The following is a 24,473-nucleotide window of genomic DNA, read 5'->3' as shown; positions in this document are numbered from 1 at the left end:
ACGTGAACAAAAATTAGGGGGAGGAAAAAAATGGAAACAAATTCAGAGGAAATATTGGATGGCCTCTGTTTAACAATTTCACGAACGGCAAAACAAAAATGGTTTTCAGTTATGCTGCAATTCAATTAAAATCCAGTGGCTACTGGGGTTGCCATGGAAACAGATTGTTTTCTTTTAAGGACTCCTCAGAGTTTCATTCTCATTATCTCTTTAGAAATTCCACAGATAAAATGAACCATCATCAGCTAGGAAAGAAATTTGAGTTGTACGCAACCACCTGACTTTACATCCATTGTATGTTACTCATAGAAACATAGAAAATAGGTGCAGGTGGAGGCCATTCGGCCCTTCAAGCCAGCACCGCCATTCATTGTGATCATGGCTGATCATCCACAATCAGTAACCCGTGCCTGCCTTCTCTCCCTATATCCCTTGATTCCACTAGCCCCCAGAGCTCTATCTAACTAAGTCTCTTTTAAATTCATCCAGTGAATTGGCCTCCGCTGCCTTCTGTGGCAGAGAATTCCACAAATTCACAACTCTCAGGGTGAAAGAGTTTCTACTCACCTCAATTTTAAATGCCCCCCCCCCCCCCTTTATTCTTAAGACTGTGGCCCCTGGTTCTGGACTCCCCCAACATTTGGATCATTTTTCCTGCATCTAGCTTGTCCAGTCCTTTTAGACAATAGACAATAGGTGCAGGAGTAGGCCATTCGGCCCTTCGAGCCAGCACCGCCATTCAATGTGATCATGGCTGATCATTCCCAATCAGTACCCCGTTCCTGCTTTCTCCCCATACCCTCTGACTCTGCTATCCTTAAGAGCTCTATCTAGCTCTCTCGAATGTATTCAGAGAATTGGCCTCCACTGCCCTCTAAGGCAGAATTCCACAGATTCACAACTCTCTGACTAAAAAAGTTTTTCCTCGTCTCTGTTCTAAATAGCCTACCCCTTATTCTTAAACTGTGGCCCCTAGTTCTGGACTCCCCCAACATTGGGAACATGTTTCCTGCCTCTAACGTGTCCAACCCCTTAATAATCTTATACGTTTCGATAAAATCCCCTCTCATCCTTCTGAATTCCAGTGTATACAAACCTAGTCGCTCCAGTCTTTCAACATATGACAGTCCCGCCATTCCGGGAATTAACCTAGTAAACCTACGCTGCACGCCCTCAATAGCAAGAATATCCTTCCTTAAATTTGGAGACCAAAACTGCACATCCCCTCTCATCCTTTTAAACTCCAGTGAATATAAGCCCAGTTTTTCCCATTCTTCTTCAAATGACAGTAAATGCTAGCAGTCAACATGATACTCCAGTGAAGAACATTTCCCAGAAGACATCTAAGCACCCACAGTGCAGCAACTTGAAAAATATCTGTCTTGTGATTTGTCGTAAAAATGTAGAGAAGTATAAAAGGACTGGACAAGCTAGATGCAGGAAAAATCTTCCCAATGTTGGGGGAGTCCAGAACCAGGGGACACAGTCCAAGAACAAAGGGGAAGGCATTTAAAACTGAGAAATCTTTTCACCCAGAGTTGTGAATTTGTGGAATTCTCTGCCACAGAAGGCAGTGGAGGCCAATTCACTGGATAAATTTAAAAGATAGAACTCTAGGGGCTAGCGGAATCAAGGGATATGGGGAGAAGGCATTATTGGAGAAGGGATACGGGTTATTGATTGTGAATGATCAGCCATGGTCACAATGAATGGCGGCGCTGGCTTAAATGGGCCAAATGGCCTCCCCCTGCACCTATTTTGTAATGACTGGATAACTTGAGCAGGTTTTATCAGCCACAGATACTCAGCTAACCTCGGTGTTAAAAACCATTTAAAACTAAACAAGTTGTGTTAAATGAAAGGAATCCTGATGGCCCCTTACTTTGATGGCCTTGACGCCATGGTCTTTGCCCAAAGAAGTCCATTAGTCCAGAAGGGGTCTCCAATGGGTCAGGACTCGGGTAGGTGGTCAAAGACTAGGAACAATACAAACAGACAGTAGGTCAAATACAGAAGCTATCCTGGGAAGAAGTAAGAGGCAAAGAAAGTGATATTGTCAAAGGTTAATGCAACCCACTACCATAGCATACAGCACGGATAGAGGCCCTTTGGCCCAACTTGCCCATGCCAACTACGTTGCCCCATCTACGCTAGTGCAACCTGCCCACAATTGGCCCATATCCTTCTAAATCTTTCCGATCTGTCCAAATGTCTTTATAGCATTTGCCTCAACTACCTCCTCTGGCAGCTCGCTCCAAAAGCCCACCACCCTCAGTGAGAAAAGGTTACCCCTCAGGTTCCTGATAAATCTTTCCCCTCTCACCTTAAATCACTGCATTATAGCGTCAGAGACCTGGGTTCGATCCTGACTATGGGTGCTGTCAGTGCGGAGTTTGTACATTCTCTCCGTGACCTGCAATTGATCCTAGTGTGTGTGTGTGTGTGTGTAGGATAGCGTTAGTGTGCGGGGATCGCTGGTCGGCGCGGACTCGGTGGGCCGAAAGGCCTGTTTCCGCACTGTATCTCTAAACTAAACTACACAAAACGAATTGTGATAAAAAGATGGAACGTTGAACACCGAACATAGAAAAGCCCAGCAACAGGCCCTTTGGCCCACTTACACCAAGCCAATTAACCTACAAACCTGTACGTCTTTGGAGTGTTGGAGCAAACTGAAGATCTCGGAGAAAACCCACGCAGGTCACGGGGAGAACGTACAAACTCCGTACAGACAGCACCCCGAGTCGGGATTGAACCGGGGTCTCTGGCGCTGCAAGCGCTGTAAGGCAGCAACTTTACCGCTGCGCCACCGTGGCCGCTCAAACGGCCATAAAACGTAGAAGAGTAGCGCACAAGCCCTTTGTCCCACAATGTTTGTGCTGAACACGATCCCAAGTTAAACTGATTTCATCTGCCTGTACGTGATCCATATTTCTCTATTCCTACACATCCACGAGTCTATCCAGACGCTTCTTAAAGGTCACTGTTGTATCCGTCTCCACCTCCGCCCCTGGCATTATGCTTCAGGCCTCCTCTTTGTAAAAACACTTTGCCCCCTACATTTCCATTAAACTTTCCCCCCCCCTTCCCTTATAGCTCTTCCCGATCACTTACGAATTCTACTCCACCACGGCTGATCTATCTTTCCCTCTCAACCCCATTCTCCTGCTTTCTCCCCATAACCCCTGACGCCCTTACTGGTATCGGACATTTCCATGATGGGAGAAAGGTTCTGACTGTCTACTTTATCGACGCCTCTCGTAATTCTATACTCTTCCATCAAGTCTCCCCTCAACATCCGACGGGACCCAGTGAAGACAACTGAAGTTTATACAACCTCTCCTTGCCACTGGAACCCTCTGATCCAGGCAGCGCTCTGTATTAATCAGCAATCTTGGTTTAATAAAACACTGAACACTAAAATCAACAGCATCATTCCTTCTCTGAGTAGGAGCCATTCATGTTTAGACTAGCTACTGTTGGCATGTTATATTATTTTGTCTAGATATATCTTGCCGTTTTATTTTGGACACTTGGGGTCGTTAGATGAACAGGGTGGTGTATATATATATATATATATATATGTGGGCACAAGGGACTGGGAGTGGTCAGATATAGGGAGAGAGACTATGCAGTTCTTACCAGACCTGCGGCCACACCTGGGTAACAGACCATCGACTGGAAAGACGTGAGACCAGGGACAGAGCAGCCAGCTACGATTTCTATGCAAAATAAGTAAAGCCTGGTGTGTTCATCTTGAAGGTATCACAAAATGCTGGAGTAACTCAGTGGGACAGGCAGCATCTCTGGAGAGAAGGAATGGGTGACGTTTCGGGTCGAGACCCTTCTTCAGACTGATGTCGGGGGGGGCGGGACAAAGAAAAGATATAGACAATAGACAATAGGTGCAGGAGGAGGCCATTCGGCCCTTCGAGCCAGCACCACCAATCAATGTGATCATGGCTGATCATTCTCAATCTTTACCCCATTCCTGCCTTCTCCCCATACCCCCTGACTCCGCTATCCTTAAGAGCTCTATCCAGCTCTCTCTTGAATGCATTCAGAGAATTGGCCTCCACTGCCTTCTGAGGCTGAGAATTCCACAGATTTACAATAGACAATAGGTGCAGGAGTAGGCCATTCAGCCCTTCGAGCCAGCACCGCCATTCAATGCGATCATGGCTGATCACTCTCAATCAGTACCCCGTTCCTGCCTTCTCCCCATACCCCCTCACTCCGCTATCCTTAAGAGCTCTATCCAGCTCTCTCTTGAAAGCATCCAATGAACTGGCCTCCACTGCCTTCTGAGGCAGAGAATTCCACACCTTCACCACTCTCTGACTGAAAAAGTTCTTCCTCATCTCCGTTCTAAATGGCCTACCCCTTATTCTTAAACTGTGGCCCCTTGTTCTGGACTCCCCCAACATTGGGAACATGTTTCCTGCCTCTAATGTGTCCAATCCCTTAATTATCTTATATGTTTCAATAAGATCCCCCCTCATCCTTCTAAATTCCAGTGTATATAAGCCCAATCGCTCCAGCCTTTCAACATACGACAGTCCCGCCATTCCGGGAATTAACCTAGTGAACCTACGCTGCACGCCCTCCATAGCAAGAATATCCTTCCTCAAATTTGGAGACCAAAACTGCACACAGTACTCCAGGTGCGGTCTCACCAGGGCCCGGTACAACTGTAGAAGGACCTCTTTGCTCCTATACTCAACTCCTCTTGTTACGAAGGCCAACATTCCATTGGCTTTCTTCACTGCCTGCCGTACCTGCATGCTTCCTTTCATTGACTGATGCACTAGGACACCCAGATCTCGTTGAACTCCCCCTCCTCCTAACTTGACACCATTCAGATAATAATCTGCCTTTCTATTCTTACTTCCAAAGTGAATAACCTCACAATTATCTACATTAAACTGCATCTGCCATGTATCCGCCCACTCACACAACCTGTCCAAGTCACCCTGCAGCCTTATTGCATCTTCCTCACAATTCACACTACCCCCCAGTTTAGTATCATCTGCAAATTTGCTAATGGTACTTTACAACTCTCTGACTGGAAAAGTTTTTCCTCATCTCCGTTCTAAATGGCCTACCCCTTATTCTTAGACTGTGGCCCCTGGTTCTGGACTCCCCCATCATTGGGAACATGTTTCCTGCCTCTAACGTGTCCAACCCCTTAATAATCTTATATGTGGGGATGGAGACAGGAAGATAGAGGGAGAACTGGGAAGGGGGAGGGGAAGAGAGGGACAGAGGAACTATCTAAAGAGAAGTCAATATTCATACCGCTGGGGTGTAAGCTGCCCAAGCGAAATATGAGGTGCTGTTCCTCCAATTTGCGGTGGGCCTCACTATGACACTGGAGGAGGCCCATGACAGAACGATCAGACTGGGAGTGGGAGGGGGAGGTGAAGTGCTCAGCCACCAGGTGTGTTCATCTCCTTGTTTGTACAACTACTTCAATAAACAACTAATTAAACTGGAAAAGTCGACTGGAAGACTTGGTCTGTTGGGGTCTGCGTAAGATCACTCTGACTCGCTGTGTGGTAATGGCAGTAGGAAAAGAATTGATCAGAACAGTCTGGAAGTTGCCATTACACTCTGGGAACATTACGTACGTCATGGCTGCAGAGCTGGGATGCCAGCTGCTTGCGTTCTTGAGCATAATATGCTGCCTGCTGGTAGTAGAAGCCAGGGTTCTGCGTTTGAATTGCTGTGAGACCAAGTTTTATGGCTTCGTCGAACAAATCGCCAAACGCTTGAAACCTTAAAAAGGGGGAAAAAGAGAAATGATACAAATAAATCATTGCAACATCCCACAGCATAGCTTGCGTTCATAAGCGATAGGAATTAGAATTAGGCCATTCATCCCATCAAATGTCAGGGGTTATGGGGAGAAAGGCAGGAGAATGGGGGCAAGAGGGAAAGACAGATCAGCCATGAATGAATGGCGGAGTAGACTCGATGGGCCGAATGGCCTAATTCTGCTCCTATCACTTATGAAATAAGTTCTACTCCACCATTCCATCGTGGCTGATCTATCTTTCCCTCTCAACCCCATTTTCCTGCCTTCTCCCCAAAACCTCTGACACCCGTACCAATTATGCTTCATCAAACACTACAACCTCAAATAAGCTCTGAACTACAATAGACTATTATCATTATTATTATTGTTTACAGTGTACTATGTTTACATAGACAATAGACAATAGACAATAAGTGCAGGAGTAGGCCATTCGGCCCTTCGAGCCAGCACCGCCATTCAATGTGATCATGGCTGATCATTCTCAATCAGTACCCTGTTCCTGCCTTCTCCCCATACCCCCTGACTCCGCTATCCTTAAGGGCTCTATCTAGCTCTCTCTTGAATGCATTCAGAGAATTGGCCTCCACTGCCTTCTGAGGCAGAGAATTCCACAGATTCACAACTCTCTGACTGAAAAAGTTTTTCCTCATCTCCGTTCTAAATGGCCTACCCCTTATTCTTAAACTGTGGCCCCTGGTTCTGGACTCCACCAACATTGGGAACATGCTTCCTGCCTCTAACGTGTCCAACCCCAGAAGGCAGTGGAGGCCAATTCTCTGGATGCTTTCAAGAGAGAGCTAGATAGAGCTCTTAAAGATAGCGGAGGGGGAATTTCTTTAGTTAGAAGGCTGTGGAGGCCAGGGCAATGGGAGGAATGCAGGAGAATGGGGTTCCGAAGGAAAATTGATCAGCCATGATTGAATGAAGGAGTGGACTCAAAGGGCCAAATGGCCTCATTCTGCTCCCAGGTCTTCTGGTCTTATGTCGTTAAGCTGACCAATAAATAGATCACAAATGTAAAGAAACAAGGTTGGCATGCCCCACCGACCACAGCATCTGCACTGAGCGTGCTATAAGCTGGAGTAAAGGGTACATGGGGAAGGATCCAAATCAGAGTCGGTGACAGGTCAGAAGGATCTTACTGTTTGGACATCCAAGCAGTGTGTTCAAAGGCCAAATCACCACTGCCAATCTTCTTCTTGCACAGGTCCACGTGTTTACGAAACTGGGCGATGGCATCCAATGGGGCATTGTGCTGGAAGCATAATCGACAAATCTGGAGAAAGAGCAAAGCGGGTCGTGAGCATCGCCCTCACCATTTAATGTTGGCTCAGTGTATTTATGGTGCTCACGCGAGATGCTGCTCAGGACTTGACAACTCCTCCCTCCCCCTTCTGTCGTGGGAAAGACTTAAACTGCCCCCCCCCCCCCCCCAATCTTTGCACATCCCCCAAGCCTTTTCACTCGTCACTTTAACTTCATGTTTCATATATTTTGTGTTTCTTATGTCGGAAGAAAAACTGCAGATGCTGGTATAAATCGCAGGTAGACACAAAATGCTGGAGTAACTCAGCGGGTCAGGCAGCATCTTGGGAGAGAAGGAATGGGTGACATTTCGGGTCGAGACCCTTCTTCAGACTGATGTTCAGACTTTGTCCTGCCCCCTCCCCTGACATCAGTCTGGAGAAGGGTCTCGACCCGAAACGTCACCTATCCATGTTCTCCAAAGATGCAGGTATAGCAGGTAAGCGTGCAAGTATAGCAGGCAGCAAAGAAAGTTAATGGCATGTTGGCCTTCATAACAAGAGGATTTGAGTATAGGAGTAAAGAGGTCCATCTGGCCCTGGTGAGACCACATCTGAAGTATTGTGTGCAGTTTTGGTCTCCTCATTTGAGGAAGGACGTTATTGTTTTGATGATTTGATGTGTTTATGTTTTATTCTTAATTGTTAACGGTTGTTTGTGTTGTCATTTGTGAGCAGAGCACCAAGACACATTCCTTGTATATGCACATACTTGGCCAATAAACTTATTCATTCATTCATTCATTGCTATTGCAGCGTAGGTTCAAGAGGTTAATCCCTGGGATGGCGGGACTGTACGGAGTTTGCACGTTCAGTCCAAGTTTTATGGTTTCTAACTTGAGGAAGGACATCCTTGTAATTGAGGCAGTGCAGTGGGAGGTTCACCAGGTTAATCCCCGGAATGGCGGGACTGTCATATGGGGAAAGATTGGAAAGACCGGGCTTGTATTCGCTGGAGTTTAGAAGGATGAGAGGGGATCTCATAGAGACATATAAAATTATAAAAGGACAGGACAAGCTAGATGCAGGAAAAATATTCCCAATGTTGGGGGAGTCCAGAACCAGGGGCCACAGTCTAAGAATAAAGGGGAGGCCTTTTAAAGCTGAGGTGAGAAAAAACCTTTTCACCCAGACATGTGAATTTGAGGAATTCTCTGCCACGGAGGGCATTGAATGAATTTAAAAGAGAGTTAGATAGTGCTCTAGGGGCTAGTGGAATCAAGGGATATGGGGGGAAGGCAGGCATGGGTTACTGATTGTGGATGATCAGCCATGATCACAATGAATGGCGGGTGCTGGTTCGAAGGGCCAAATGGCCTCCTCCTGCACCTACCTTCTCTGTTTCTATGTTTCTAGGTGTTTGGATCAAGTTGCCGGAGGAGATAGTTGAGGCAGGCAATATCATGTTTAAGAAACATTTAGACAGGTACATGGATAGGGCAGGTTTAGAGGGATATGGGCCAAACCCAGGCAGGTGGGACTAGTGTAGATGAGGCATGTTGGCCGGTGTGGGGCAGGTTTTTTCCACGCTGTGTGACTATATGACTCCTTCACCTTGTAGTTAATAAATCCAGCCATAGTTTTGATTTCGAGCATGTTGGTCTCGTGGGCACGGAGTTCATGGACAAGGTTGTACGCACTCCTATAGTTTCTGAAAATAACATGGGATATAAAAACTTGTATTAACAGCACTATTAATATTCAGCACACTGTGTAAGAAACAACACATCAAATACCAGATCACCATGCCCTAAAAATGCTCTGATACAAAACAGAGGCTGTCACACAATGCAAAAACAAATTGGTGGGAATTTAGTATTTTCGTTTAGAGACACAGCGTGGAAACAGGCCCTTCGGCCCACTGAGTCCGCGCCGACCAATGATCAACCATACACTGGTTCCATTTTATTCCAGTTTTGCATCTGACATTCTGGGGGCAAACTCCGTACAGACAGCACCCGTAGTCAGGATGGAACCGGTCTCTGGCGCTGTGAGGCAGCAACTCTACCGCCGGGCCACTGTGGTGACACATTGTGGCAAAATGTTAAAACTGACCATTGAAAACTTGTAGAGTACGTCCACTTCATACACTGCAAATGAAGGAACTGAGATGAGGAAAAACTTTTTCAGTCAGAGAGTTGTGAATCTATGGAATTCTCTGCCTCAGAAGGCAGTGGAGGCCAATTCTCTGAATGCATTCAAGAGAGAGCTGGATAGAGCTCTTAAGGATAGCGGAGTCAAGGGGTATGGGGAGAAGGCAGGAACGGGGTACTGATTGAGAATGATCAGCCATGATCACATTGAATGGCGGTGCTGGCTCGAAGGGCCGAATGGCCACCTCCTGCACCTATTGTCAATTGAACTCCTTTTTATTTACCTGACCGGCTGAGTGTCTCCAGCATTTTCTGTTTTATTTATGAGATACAAAGTGCTGCAGATGCCGCTTTACGAAGAGAGACAGTGTTGGGGTAACTCAGCGGTTCAGGCTTCATCTCTGGAGAAAAGGAATAGTTGACGTTTCAGGTCAGGAAGAAGGGCCTTGACCTGAAACGTCATCTACCCATGTTTTCCAGAGAAGCTGCCAGACCCCCTCAAATACTCCAGCACTTTGTGTCTTTTTTTTGTGTTTTATTTATATGTTTGTTAAAATTAAACTGAGACAGAAAATTACAGCAGGCGCTCACCGGCTTACGATGCTTCGACTTGCGATAGTTCGGCTTTGCGATGGTGCAGACAGCAGAGACCTGTAGCGAGCCGCAGCACGCTTCCGGCCACGTGATCGCGTGTATTACAATTTAGAAGGATGAGAGGAGATCTTATCGAAACGTATAAGATTATTAAGGGGTTGGACACGTTAGAGGCAGGAAACATGTTCCCAATGTTGGGGGAGTCCAGAACAAGGGGCCACAATTTAAGAATAAGGGGTAGGCCATTTTGAACGGAGATGAAGAAAAACTTTTTCTGTCAGAGAGTTGTGAATCTGTGGAATTCTCTGCCTCAGAGGGCAGTGGAGGCCAATTCTCTGAATGCATTCAATACAATACAATACAATATATCTTTATTGTCATTGTACCCAGGGGTACAACGAGATTGGGAATGCGCCTCCCATAAGATGCAATAATTTAAGTAATTTAGACAGCAGCAACCCAACGAAATGAAACAGTTGTAACAGTTTTGGACAAAGAGAGAGCTAGATAGAGCTCTTAAGGATAGCGGAGTCAGGGGGCATGGAGAGAAGGCAGGAACGGGGTATCGATTGAGAATGATCAGCCATGATCACATTGAACGGTGGTGCTGGCTCGAAGGGCCGAATGGCCTCCTCCTGCACCTATTGTCTGTAATGCATTTCGACATACTACAGTTTCGGTTTGCGATGGGCTTCTCGGATTTCCCCATGCTCTATTGATCATATTTTCCCATGCTCTAAATATTTGATGAGGAACAGTCCGTGCTTGGCTGTGATACAGTCCTTTTAAATTCAAATGCCTTATTAACAATAATCTCCTGGGGATGCTCATCTGCGGGCCTTTGATCGTTTGTAATTTGAGATCCTCTGGCAAAGCCACAACTTACACACAAGTCATTAAAAATAGAAAGCTGATGAGATTCTGAACCCTTTCAGCTTCAAAAGGGTTCAGAAAAGATTTACAAGGATGTTGCCAGGACTAGAGGGTGTGAGCTACAGGGAGAGGTTGAGCAGGCTGGGTCTCTATTCCATGGAGCGCAGGAGGATGAGGGGAGATCTTCTGGAGGTGTACAAAATCATGAGAGGAATAGATCGCATAGACGCATAGAGTCTTTTACGCAGAGTAGGGGAATCGAGGACCAGAGGACACAGGTTCAAGGTAAAGGGGAAAAGATTTAATAGGAATCCGAAGGGTAACTTTTTCACACAGAGGGTGGTGGGTGTATGGAACAAGCTGCCGGAAGAGGTAGTTGTGGCTGGGACTATCCCATCGTTTAAGAAACTGTTGGACAGGTGCATGGATAGGACAGGTTTGGAGGGTTATGGACCAAGCGCAGGCAACTGGGACTAGGGTAGCTGGGACATTGTTGGCCAGTATGGGTGAGTTGGGCCGAAGGGCTTGTTTCCACACTGTAGGAATCTATGACCCTATGAGATATCATTTCCCTTCTTAGTCAGTTTGATTGGTCAAGTCATTTGCAAGACAACTACGCCCAAATAGATTATACTTTCAATATCATGTCAATAATATTAATAATTATTGAAAAAATTAAGAACCTTACTTCAATGCATTTTGTGTGTCTTGTTTTAATTCACTGAAGAACGCAGTCTTGAACTGATGCCTCACAAATAAGAGCTGTCAAAGACAAAGGGGTAGGTTAATCCAGCTCCAGATCACAACAAACATACTGATCTCAACAGATTGCTATATGAGTGGCTACTTGCTGGGGAGTAGATTTATTAAGGAATGAGTAGGAAGGGTCTGCAGGTGCTGATTTGCACCGAAGATAGACGCGCCTTAATAATAGACACAAAATGCTGGAGTAATGCTGGGGTCAGGCGACTTCTCTGGAGAAAAGGAATAGAAACAGGTGATGCCACTGTACGTACAGAATAGTGAAAGCCTTGGATAGAGTGGATATGGAGAGGACGTTTCCACTCGCTGGAGAGTCTAGGACCAGAGGGCACAGCCTCAGAATAAAAGGACGTTCCTTTAGGAAGGAGATGAGGAGGAATGTCTTTAGTCAGTGGGTGGTGAGTCTGTGAAATTCATTGCCCACAGAAGGCTGTGGAGGCCGTCAATGGATATTTTTGAAACAGAGATAGATAGGATTCATGATTAGTACAGTTGTCAGGGGTTGTGGGAATGGGCTAAATGGCTTAATTCGGCTCCTAACACATTAACATGAAGGTGACGTCGCCTATTCCTTTTCTCCAGAGATGCTGCCTGACCCGCTGAGTTACTCCAGCACTTGTGTCTACCATTAGGGAGCGACTTCTCATTTCAGAACTCACATATGGAACATATTAGAGAGAGCTAGATAGAGCTCTTAAGGATAGCGGAGTTAGGGGGTATGGGGAGAAGGCAGGAACGGGGTACTGATTGAGAATGATCAGCCATGATCGCATTGAATGGCGGTGCTGGCTCGAGGGGCCGAATGGCCTACTCCTGCATTTATTGTCTATTATTTCCAAGGAGTTAAAAAGGTTCTTCCCTCTACCTTGGCAGACGGAACAATAATAAACCAATAACAATTATTTTTAATTGGCACATTGCCGCACAGATTACTCCGAGCTAATTTTCAAATGAGGAAACCTTCCGAGTTTCAGCAATAGCACTAATTATTAATCATTTAGAGACACCAATCTGTAATTTGACAAATAAAAAGCGGAAAAATAAAAATAAATATACAAATTTTCAATTAAAAAGGGCGCACGGTGGCGCAGCGGTAGAGTTGCTGCCTCACAGCGCCAGAGGCCCGGGTTCAATCCTGACTACCGGTGCTGTCTGCCTTGAGATGAATGAACTCCTTCAGTGTTGTTACACATGCCTCGTATTAGAATCAATGCAGCAATTATGTACAATCACTCTGAAGAAGTCCTGACCCAAAACGTCACCGATCCATGTTCTCCAGAGATGCTGCCTGACCCGCTGAGTTACTCCAGCGCTCTGTGTATTTTTTTGTAAACCAGCATCTGCAGTTCTTCCAGTGCTCTAGTTTCCCTCTCCCCTGACTCAGTCTGAAGGGTCTCGACCCGATACGTCACCTATTGCTTCTCTCCAGAGATGCTGCCTGTCCTGCTGAGTTACTCCAGCACTTTGTATCAACTTTACAGTTGGTGTGTCAACATTTTGCAGCAATTATTTTAGACGAGGCTAATGAATAATGCAGTGGTATAAACACTATCAATCCCTGCATGCTTCGATGCTCCTTTTCCCACCCACAATTATTAATCACTAAAATGCGTGAATAATATTTACCTGATGAGTGGTTTTATTCAGGAATTCTTTATGTGATTTAACTCTCCGAATCTCCGTGTAGTAATAAGTCTGTGCGTGCTCATAGAAAGCATTTTCTAGCCTACAAGTAAAAGAACAATTTATATTACTTATTGATATGAAGAATAAAAAAGTCAATTAATATAGCTGAACAGCAACAATGCAACATGCATAGCCCATTTACAGTATAACAAAGCAATGAGTTGAATTAGTTTCGTTTACTTTAGAGATACAGCGCGGAAACAGGCCCTTTCGGCCCACCGGGTCCACGCCGACCAGCGATCCCCACGCATACACTATCCTATACCCATTTTTGTTTACATTTACCAAGCCAATTAACCTACATACACCGCAGTATGTCTTTGGAATGTGGGAGGAAACCGAAGATCTCGGAGAAAACCCACGCAGGTCAGGGGGAGAGCGTACAAACTCCGTACAGACAGCGCCCGTAGTCGGGATGGAACCCGGGCCTCTGGCGCTGCATTCGCTGTAGGGCAGCAACTCTACCGCTGCGCCACCGTGCCGCCCTTATTTAGAACACAGTAGGAGCAGCACGGAGGCGCAGGGGTAGAGTTGTTGCCTCACAGCACCAGAGACCCGGGTTCCATCCTGACTACGGGTGCCGTCTGTACGGAGTTTGTACGTTCTCCCCGTGACCTGCGTGGGTTTTCTCCGGGATCTCTGGTTTCCTCCCACACTCCAAAGACGCACAGGTTCGCAGGTTAATTGGCTTGGCATAAATGTAAATTTTCCCTCGTGTGTGTAGGATAGCGTTAATGTGCGGAGATCACTGGTTGGCCCGGACTAGGTAGGCCGAAACGTTTCCGCACTGCATCTCTAAACTAGAATTAGAATTTTAATCAATGATAAATCTTTCTGAACTTTGGCCACTGTGTAGTTATCACTATACGGTTACAGACCTTGAGGTGTGTAACGCCCAAGATTATATTTGAAAGAAGCTGCCATCTATGCATCGTGAAATATTAATTGAATTGAGAAGAAGTGTGATGAGGACACCAATAGCAAGAACCTGCAAGACAGGTTCGTTTTGATCTGATCTTTGGACATTGGTGCGATGGGAGAAACAATATTGGAAGTGAATCTTTACCTAGCGTTATTGCAAGTACCTTCGTTGAAGACTTTCTTTTTACCTTTAGAGATACAGCGCGGAAACAGGCACTTCGGGCCACCGAGTCTGCACCAATCCCCGCGCACTAACACTATCCTACACACTAGGTCCTATCAAAGATAATCCAAGGGTATCCATGAGATGGATGCTATGTCAGTACCATAGAAACGTAGAAAATAGGTGCAGGAGTAGGCCATTCGGCCCTTCGAGCCAGCACCGCCATTCAATATGATCATGGCTGATCATCCACAATCGGTACCCCGTTCCTGCTTTTTCCCTCATATCCCTTGATTCCGTTAGCCCGAAGAGGTCAATCTAACTTGGGGCCATTTTCAAGTCCCGGTTGTGGTAAGTGCAGGGAGCTTGACCTGACCACGAAGGTCTGTTGCCCTGGCGGCTGTCCAGAGCTTCCGTAGGCAACAGAAATTGCCCACAGTTTTTGCCCGTCACAGTACAGATGCATCATTGGTGAAGCAAGAGAACACGTTGAACATTTAACATCAGTACAACTTTACAATTTGGGAGGTGGAAATGGGGAATTGGTCAGGGGGACAAGCCGGTTTACCTGATGATATATCCCACCAGATGATCCGTGTGTGGCAGCACGAATAAAGACTTTCCCGAGAGGTCACAGGCATTGCACAATGCAGCTGCTCTTTCTGAGGCGATTAAGTCCTCACCTAGGAAGCAACAAGTGGGAGGCCAGGCAAGGCAAGTTTATTTATATAGCACATCTCAGCAACAAGGCACTTCAAAGTTCTTTACATCTATATACTAAAACTCTCGTTTGTTTGTTTGTTTGTTCCTGAACTACAGCCAATACGGTACACGATAGCGAAACAATTCTAGGCCCACCTTACTCACCGTCGTCCCTTTGGGGCAAATGGAAGAAGTTTCATTGAAATCGGTGTCATATTTTTAAAGTTATTCACATTTTAAAGTTTAAATCTATCTCCTAGGGAGGGAGTGGGAGGGAGGGAGTGGGAGGGAGGGGAGGGTGCTGCACCAATGCAGGAGAGGTTTTGGTCTAGTAAAACATTAAAGAACAGTTAAAAGCAATTAAAAACAGTCATTAAAGAGAATAGAAAATAAAAATAAGCTAAAATAAAATAAGACAGGTATAATACAAGAATAAAAGTTACAGTGCAGTGCAAGAAATGAATAATTCTTTGATTTAATAAAAGGCAGCATCAAACAGAAAAGTCTTCAGCCCCGATTTAGAAGAACTGAGAGTTGCAGCGGACCTGCAGTTTTATGCGGTGCATAAGTGTGTTGGGAAACCGGAGCACCCAGAGAAAAACCACGGGGTCCCGAGGAGAATGTGCAAACTCTCTACAGACAGCACCCGTAGTCTGGATCGAACCCGGGCCTCTGGCATTGTAAGTCAGCAACTCTACTGCTGCGCCACCGTGCTGCCCAATTTTTGGAAAACATTTGCCATGAACATACCTGGAGGTAAAGGAGTCTTCTTCTGTATCAGCACGACAGCCACCTTCGTGTTTCTCCCATGTAAACTTTGCCTGGAAGCATAAAGTGCACAGTTCATGGAGTGACAGAGGAGAAAAGTAAAGAATAAATCAAGCAGTCGTCTAGTTTTGTGTTCAGATGTTAAGAGTCTGATACAGCCCAGCAATTAGAAACATAGAAAATAGGTGCAGGAGTAGGCCATGCGGCCCTTCGAGCCAGCACCGCCATTCAATGTGATCATGGTTGATCATCTACAATCTATCTTTTCAAATCTTTTTATTAAATTTCAAAAAATTAGCATAACAGTGATATTGTAAGAAAATAACTGCAGATGCTGGTACAAATCAAAGGTATTTATTCACAAAATGCTGGAGTAACTCAGCAACTCATTCAGTCTGAAGAAGGGTCTCAACCCGAAACGTCACCCATTCCCTCTCTCCTGAGATGCTGCCTGACCTGCTGAGTTACTCCAGCATTTTGTGAATAAATAACAGTGATATTGATACATAGGGATCAGGATTACATTAACAACAAATGTAAGCTAAATCCAGTTTCAAAATACATATAGGGAGGGTATAGACCTCCCAGTCTCTATGTATCACAGAATGCTGGAGTAACTCAGCGGGTCAGGCAGCATCTAGGAGAGAGGGAATGGGTGACGTTTCGGGTCGAGACCCTTCTTCAGTCTGAAGAAGGGTCTCGACTTGAAACGTCACCCATTCCCTCTCTCCTGAGATGCTGCTTGACCCGCTGAGTTACTCCAGCATTTTGTGATACATTCGATTTGTACCAGCATCTGCAGTTATTTTCCTACACTCCCAGTCTCTATGTAATCGTAGATTTTTAAAAAAGGTTAAAAGAGAATTTATATATTAAAAAAAAGATAAAAAGAAAAAAAAAATCACCCCTTAAACTAAAATAAGCAAACAAACAAAAAAAACAAAAAAATCAACAAAACAAAACAGAATCTGGGCTGCAAAACATTTCAACAGTTTAGACCCCTGTTCGTCGTCAAATCCGTTCCACCACATAAAGGTAAAAAATTATTATAACGGCTAGAGAGGGAACAACTTATATCATGTGAAATTATTGAATAAAGCTTCCCCCCCACCAAGTCCTATCAAATCTAACCGAGGGTTCAATAATATCACTCCTAATCTTTTCTAAATTTAAACATGATCATCTAAAATCAGTACCCCGTTCCTGCTTTTTCCCCACATCCTTTGATTCCTTTAGCACTAAGAGCTAAATCTAACTCCCTCTTGAATGAAAAGACGGTGAGGGAGCGTGGCGAGTCTTTGTCTGCTGGAGACAGACGAGGATCTACTAGTGTCCGATATTCAGGCTGCACAGTGACACAACGGTAGAGTTGCTCACTCCCTCCACCCCTCCCTCCCTCCCTCCCTCCCTCCCTCCACACCCACCTCTCCATCCTTCCCCCTCTCTCATCTACCTCTGGTCTGCCCATTTTGTTCCCTTTCCCATACCCCCCTCCCCCCCCCAAAAGACAGAGGAGCAGAATTAGGCCATTTGGCCCTTCAAGTCTACTCTGCCATTAGATCGCAGCTGTGATCTATTTTTCCAACGCCTTCTCCCCTAACTTTTGGCACCCTGACTAATCAAGAACCTATAAAGATACACTTTAAAAATACCCTTTGACTCAATCTCCACAGCCGTCTGTGGCAATTAAGTCCACAGATTCACCACCCTCTGACTAAAGAAATCCCCCCTGCCTCCCATCACAATTTTTTGTTGTTCCCCCTTCAATGGTTCAATGAGACTTTGTCACATAGACCCAAGTACAGTGAAATTCCAGTTGTTAAACACTTTAACTCCCCCTCCCATTCCTACACTGACTTTTCTGTCCTGGGCCTCCTCCAGTGTCAGAGTGAGGCCCAGCCCAATTTGGAGGGGCATCACCTCATATTTCGCTAGGGCATCTTACACCCCAGCGGTATGAACATTGACTTCTCTAACTTCAAGTAACCCTTGCTTTCCCTCCCTCTCCATCCCTGCCCCTTCCCAGTTCTCCGACCTGTCTTACTGTCTCTGACTACATTTTATCTCTGTTTATTTCACAAAATGCTGGAGTATGGCACTGGAGGAGGCCCATGACAGAAAGGTCAAACTGGGAGTGGGAGGGGGAGTTGAAGTGCTCAGTCACCGGGAGATCAGTTTGGTTAAGGTGGACTGAGCGAAGGTGTTGAGCGAAACGATTGCCAATGTAAAGAAGTTGACATCTAGAGCAGCGGATACAGTAGATGAGGTTGGAGGAGGCCCACCGGAAATTGGAGGAACAGCTACTCATATTTCGCCTGGGCAGCTTGCAGCCCAACGGTATGAACATTGACTTCTCCAACTTTAGATAGTTCCTCTGTCCCTCTCTTCCCTTCCCCCTTCCCAGATCTCCCTCTGTCTCCACCTATATCCTTCCTTTGTCCCACCCCCGACATCAGTCTGAAGAAGGGTCTCGACCCGAAACGTCACCCATTCCTTCTCTCCCGAGATGCTGCCTGACCTGCTGAGTTACTCCAGCATTTTGTGAATAAATCGATTTGTACCAGCATCTGCAGTTATTTTCTTATATCTCCCTCTACCTTCCTGTCTCCACCTATATCCTTCCTTTGTCCCGCCCCCCTGACATCAGTCAGGGCTCTCCTGACTCTCCTCTCCTGACTCCATCTGCCCCTTCTTTTGGTTTCCACCAACCCCCCTCCCCCCCCCTCCCTTAGCCCCGACCCTCCAACTACACCACTCTCCCTCTTCTTCAGCCCCTCATCCCACAATCTACCAGTTCACTCCACGAGGGGCGGCATGGTGGCGCAGCGGTAGAGTCACTGCCTCACAGCGCCAGAGACCCAGGTTCAATCCTGACTACTGGGTGCTGTCTGTACAGAGTTTGTACGTTCTCCCTGTGACATGAGTGGGTTTTCTCCAGGTGCTCTGGCTTCCACCCACATCCCATAGACGTGCAGGTTTGTAGACAATAGACAATAGGTGCAGGAGTAGGCCATTCGGCCCTTTGAGCCAGCACCGCCATTCACTGTGATCATGGCTGTTGAGGCCAGTTCATTGGCTATATTTAAGAGGGAGTTAGATGTGGCCCTTGTGGCTAAAGGGATCAGGGTGTATGGAGAGAAGGCAGGTACGGGATACTGAGTTGGATGATCAGCCATGATCATATTGAATGGCGGTGCAGGCTCGAAGGGCCGAATGGCCTACTCCTGCACCATGTTTCTATGTCTATGGCTGATCATCCACAATCAGTACCCCGTTCCTGCCCTCTCCCCATACCCCCTGACTCCGCTATCTTTAAGAGCTCTATCTAATGCTCTCTTGAAAGCATCCGGAGAATCGGCCTCCGCTACCTTCTGAGGCAGAGAATTCCACAGATTCACAACTCTCTGGGTGAAAAAGTTTTTCCTCATCTCCGTTCTAAATGGCCGACCCCTTTATTCTTAAATGGCTTCTGTAAATTTGCCCCCTTGATGCAAAACTGTGATAAGAGAGCTAGCGCAAGGGCGATCGTACTCGAGGAGGGACGGTACCTGACAATTTCCACTCTGGTGGAACACTCCGACTGTTTCTCTTTCCACTGGGACTCGTCCCAGTCCAGTTCGTAAAAGACCACCACCAGTGCCGGCACAAGGTTTAGGTGTTTGTTCATCCAGCCCGTTTTAAGGATGCCTTTCGGTATGTACCACTCATAAGCAGTCCTCTACAAAGGGGAGGAAGGCAATAATCAGCAAAAAAGAGTTTAGTTAAACCAAGAACATCGCACAGTACAGGTCCACCACCGATTTTCTGGCAACCGGATGTCCGACGCTTCCTTTGATCCGGACAAAATTACGAGAGCGCGCTTGAAATCCGTGTCCCCCCGTAAAGTCGCGACTAGGCCGGGCGAGGAGGCCGATCTCCACCTCATCGGGACTTCCGCGGCCGATCGGCAGGTGGAATCTGCCTCCCTGCGGGCGGGGCTCTGGAACTCCGGCCTGGCCAGATCCGGCAGATCCGTTCCCACAGCCCGACTTCCCAGGCCCACTTTGCAGGCCGGTATCTCAATAGACAATAGGTGCAGGAGGAGGCCATTCGGCCCTTCGAGCCAGCACCGCCATTCAATGTGATCATGGCTGATCAATCTCAATCAGTACCCCGTTCCTGCCTTCTCCCCATACCCCATGACTCCGCTATCCTTAAGAGCTCTATCTAGTTCTCTCTTGAATGCATTCAGAGAATTGGCCTCCACTGCCTTCTGAGGCAGAGAATTCCACAGATTTACAACTCTCTGACTGAAAAAGTTTTTCCTCATCTCCCTTCTAAATGGCCTACCCGTTATTCTTAAACGGTGGCCCCTGGTTCTGGACTCCCCCAACATTGGGAACATGTTTCCTGCCTCTAACGTGTCCAATCCCTTAATGATCTTATATGTTTCAATAAGATCAACTCTCATCCTTCTAAATTCCAGTGTATACAAGCCTAGCCGCTCCAGTCTTTCAACATACGACAGTCCCGCCATTCCGGGGATTAACCTAGTGAACTTACGCTGCACGCCCTCAATAGCAAGAATATCCTTCCTCAAATTTGGAGACCAAAACTGCACACAAAACTACATCCTATCTTTGTCCCGCCCCCTCCCCTGACATCATTCTGAAGAAGGGTCTCGACCAGAAACGTCACCCGTTCCTTCTCTCCCGAGATGCTGCCTTCCATCGCTGGTCGGCGCAGTCTATGGAGGACGAAGGTCCATTTCTGCACTTTATCTCTAAAGACTAAAGTCTAAACGATAATGCTACCACTAAAGTCTCACCCTTTGTTTGCATTTTGGGTATTCGTGATCTCCAGGAAGAACTTTAAACGATATCGGAACTCGGTCGGCCCGCCTGTTGGCGCAGAATGCGTCCCAGATGGATCGGTGAATGGCATTGTAAGTCACATCAAGGCCCGTCAGGGCTACAAACGCCATGGGTCGGCAACAAAGCTCCAGAGGGAAGTCCCAGTGCGTTGCCCTCATTTTCCAGATAGACGCTGGACAATCTAAAATAACAACAATTACGTAGTCGTATTAGTAACAAAGAGATGGGCGGAAAGATCGCGTAGTCACAAGGCGAAGTTATATTTCCGACGATCTTTCCTGGACCCAGCACACTGATGCAATTATAAATGAAGCACATCAACACCTCTACTTCTTGAGAAGCTTACGGAGATTCGGTTTGTCAGAGAGGATTCTCTTGAGCTTCTACAGGTGTACAGTGGAGAGTATATTGACTGGCTGCATCACGGCCTGATTCGGCAACTTGAACGTTCAGGAGCGGAAAACACTGCAAAATGTTGCGAACACTGCCCCGTCCATCACCGGCTCTACCCTCCCCACCATCGAAGGGATTTATCGGAGTCACGGCCTCAAAATGGCAGCTAGCATCATCAGAGACCCGCACCACCCTGGCCACACTCTCATTACACCCCTGCCAATGGGGCTGAAAATATACGTTAATACAATCGCAAATCGATGGGATATTGCACTTAAGGCAGAAAATACATTTATTTTTATTTAGTTTAGAGATGCTGCGTAGAAACAGGCCCTCTGGCCCACGCCGACCAGCGATCGCCCCGTACACTAGCACCATCCCACACCCCAAGGACAATTTACAATTTTTACCGAAGCCAAATTAACCTACAAAGCTGTACGTGTTTGGAGTGTGGGAGGAAACCAGAGTACCTGGAGAAAACCCACGCAGTCACAGACAGCGCCCATAGTCAGAATCAAACCCAGATCTCTGGCGCTGTAAGGCAGCAACTCTACCGCTGCGCCACCAGCAGAATACATATCTCCATATTCGCGGCCCTAACATATCTGAGTTAGTAAAAGAATCATTCTTGCAAGAAGTAAACAATGGGCCATCTGATAATCTCAAAAAAGAGCAGTCTTAAGAAAGGTCTTGACCTAAAACGTCGCCTATGCATGTTCTCCAGAGATGCTGCCTGACCCGCTGAGTTACTCCAGCACTCTGTGAAACGTCACCTATCCATGTTCTCCAGAGATGCTGCCTGACCCGCTGAGTTACTCCAGCACTCTGTGTCTTTTTGAGCCGCACCACTTCAGCATTATGCAGCGTTACTGACTGTGGCCAAGAGGTAAAGCATTATCCGTTCTCCCCGTGACCTGCGTGGGTTTCCTCACACACTCCAAAGGCGTACAGGTTTGTTGGTTAATTGGCTTTGGTAAAATTGTAAATCGTTCCTTATGTGTGAAGGATCGTGCTAGTGTGCGGGGATCGCTGGTTGGCGCGGACTGAAGGGCCGAATCTCCAAAGTAAACAAAAAATTATTGGTGAAATCAATAGACAATAGGTGTAGGAGTTGGCCATTCGAGCCAGCACCACCATTCAATGCGATCATGGCTGATCATTCTCAATCAGTACCTCGTTCCTGCCTTCTCCCCATACCCCCTGACTCTGCTATCCTTAGGAGCTCTATAGCACTAGAGACAAGGGTTAAATCCTGACTACGGATGCTGGCTGTGCGGAGTTTGTACGTTCTCCCTGTGACCTGCGTGGGTTTTCTCCGGGTGCCCCGGTTTCCTTCCACTCCAAATACGTGTGAGTTCCCAGGTTAATTGGATTCTGGAAATTGGCCCGAGTGTGTAATCTATATACTAAAACGATCGTTTGTTTGTTTGTTTGTTCCTGAACTACAGCCAAAACGGTACACGATAGCGCGACAATTTTAGGCCCACCTTACTCACCGTCGTCCCTTTGGTGCTAATGGAAGAAGTTTCATTGAAATCGGTGTTATATATTTTTAGTTATGCACATTTTAAAGTTTAAATCTATCTCCTAGGGAGGGGGGGAGGGAGGGGATAAGGGGGGTTGAGGGGGATGCAGTAGGGGGGAAGGGGGGGGGGGATGAGGGGGAGGGAGGAGAGAGTGCTGCACCAATGCAGGAGAGGTTTGGGCCCAACGGGTCCACTGGTCTAGTACGTGATTACAATCGAGCCATCCACAGTGTACTGATGCGTGATGAAGGGAATAACGTTTTGTGCAACATAAAGTCCAGTAAGGTTCCATCAAAGATATTCCGAGGGTCTCCAATGTGGTTGATATTAGCTCAGGATAATCACTGGAGCAAATCACCGATAGTCTATGAGCTCTCGAGATAACAGCACTGAGAGAGAGCTAGATAGAGCTCCTAAGGATGGCGGAGTCAGGGGGTATGGGGAGAGGGCAGGAACAGGGTACTGATTGAGAATGATCAGCCATAATCACATTGAATGGCGGTGCTGGCTCGAAGGGCTGAATGGCCTACTCCTGCACCTATTGTCTATTGATTCCATCAGCAGAGCATCAAACTGCAAATGAGCCATCCAGTCCAGGAGGTTTCTTGTTTTTAATCCACAAGAGCAGCGCGGTGGCGTAGTGGTAGAGCTACTGCCATGCAGTGCCAAAGACCCAGATTTGATCCCGACTACAGTTGCTGTCTGATCGGAGTTTGTACGTTGTCCCCGTGACCTGCGAGGGGTTTTCTCTGAGATCTTTGGTTTCTTTGTACACGAGAATAGACAATAGGTGCTGGAGGAGGCCATTCGGCCCTTCGAGCCAGCACCGCCATTCAATGTGATCATTCTCAATCAGTACCCCATTCCTGCCTTCTCCCCATACCCCCTGACTCCGCTATCCTTAAGAGCTCTATCTAGCTCTCTCTTGAATGCATTCAGAGAATTGACCTCCACTGCCTTCTGAGGCAGAGAATTCCACAGATTCACAACTCTCTGACTGAAAAAGTTTTTCCTCATCTCAATTCTAAATGGCCCACCCCTTATTCTTAAACAGTGGCCCCTTGTTCTGGACTTCCCCAACATTGGGAACATGTTTCCTGCCTCTAACGTGTTCAACCCCTTAATAATCTTATACGTTTCAATAAGACGTAATGGTTTGGAGGTTCATTGGCATGTTTTACATGTAAAAGATTGTCCCGAGTGCGTGCAGGATAGTGTTAATGTGCAGGGATCGCTGGTCGGCGCGGACTCGGTGGGCCAAAGGGCCTGTTTCTGCGCTGTATCTCTAAACTAAACTAAACCAAACCGGTTTTTTTGGGCTAAAAATATCAAGTGCTCCAATTCTTATTTGTCATCTCCTGTGTGGCACTCATCTACGCCAGAATATATCGTACCTACTGGTTCTCCCCACACCCCATCTATTCTGCAAGCTACAATAGCAAAAAACTCCAAGATTTGTCAAAGTTAATATCTTTCATAATTCCATGTTGGCCCTCCCCAAACTACTGAGTGCCTTTACCACTTCCTTCAGAATAAACGGCAGTATTTCCTCCACTACTGATGTTGGTCTAAAGTTCCCCATTTCTCTCTCTCCCTCTCTTTTTTTTTTTAAATACCAGAGTTATATTTGCTACCTTACAATGATAACAGAAATCATTCTGGAAGATGAAACTCAGTGCATTAACTGTTTGCTTCACAAAATGCTGGAGTAACTCAGCAGGTCAGGCAGCATCTCAGGAGAGAAGGAATGGGTGACGTTTCGGGTCGAGACCCTTCTTCAGACTGATGTCAGGGGAGGGGCCGGGACCGCCCCCTGACATCAGTCTGAAGGGTCTCAACCCGAAACGTCACCCATTCCTTCTCTGAGATGCTGCCTGACCTGCTGAGTTACTCCAGCATTTTGTGAATAAACACCTTCGATTTGTACCGGCATCTGCAGTTATTTTCTTACCGTAACTGTCTGCTTCACTGTCACTTTCAAAACCATGCTTGCTGGCCATTCGTGCAGGCGGGTTTG

General features: G+C 46.6%; 1 protein-coding gene across 1 annotated transcript in view; it reads right to left on the bottom strand.

Moving 5' to 3' along the window:
• The window catches only part of trappc11 (trafficking protein particle complex subunit 11), a 62,511-nt gene that overhangs the window by 34,411 nt on the left and 3,627 nt on the right, over nucleotides 1-24,473 (bottom strand). Inside the window, exons 2-11 of the mRNA XM_078396805.1 lie at nucleotides 20,492-20,718; nucleotides 19,233-19,402; nucleotides 15,667-15,737; nucleotides 14,783-14,897; nucleotides 13,071-13,170; nucleotides 11,371-11,444; nucleotides 8,677-8,773; nucleotides 6,961-7,094; nucleotides 5,631-5,778; nucleotides 1,844-1,976 (exon numbers count right to left, since the gene is read on the bottom strand). Of these exons, the coding sequence (XP_078252931.1) occupies nucleotides 1,844-1,976; nucleotides 5,631-5,778; nucleotides 6,961-7,094; nucleotides 8,677-8,773; nucleotides 11,371-11,444; nucleotides 13,071-13,170; nucleotides 14,783-14,897; nucleotides 15,667-15,737; nucleotides 19,233-19,402; nucleotides 20,492-20,695 (1,246 nt within the window). The 5' untranslated portion in view covers nucleotides 20,696-20,718. The remainder of the gene's footprint in view (nucleotides 1-1,843; nucleotides 1,977-5,630; nucleotides 5,779-6,960; nucleotides 7,095-8,676; nucleotides 8,774-11,370; nucleotides 11,445-13,070; nucleotides 13,171-14,782; nucleotides 14,898-15,666; nucleotides 15,738-19,232; nucleotides 19,403-20,491; nucleotides 20,719-24,473) is intronic.

Source organism: Rhinoraja longicauda, chromosome 3, assembly GCF_053455715.1.
Source record: "Rhinoraja longicauda isolate Sanriku21f chromosome 3, sRhiLon1.1, whole genome shotgun sequence".
In the NCBI taxonomy this organism is placed as follows: Eukaryota; Metazoa; Chordata; class Chondrichthyes; order Rajiformes; family Arhynchobatidae; genus Rhinoraja; species Rhinoraja longicauda.
The sequence above is the reverse complement of the archived record's forward strand: the minus strand, read 5'-3'. Positions and strand labels throughout refer to the sequence as shown.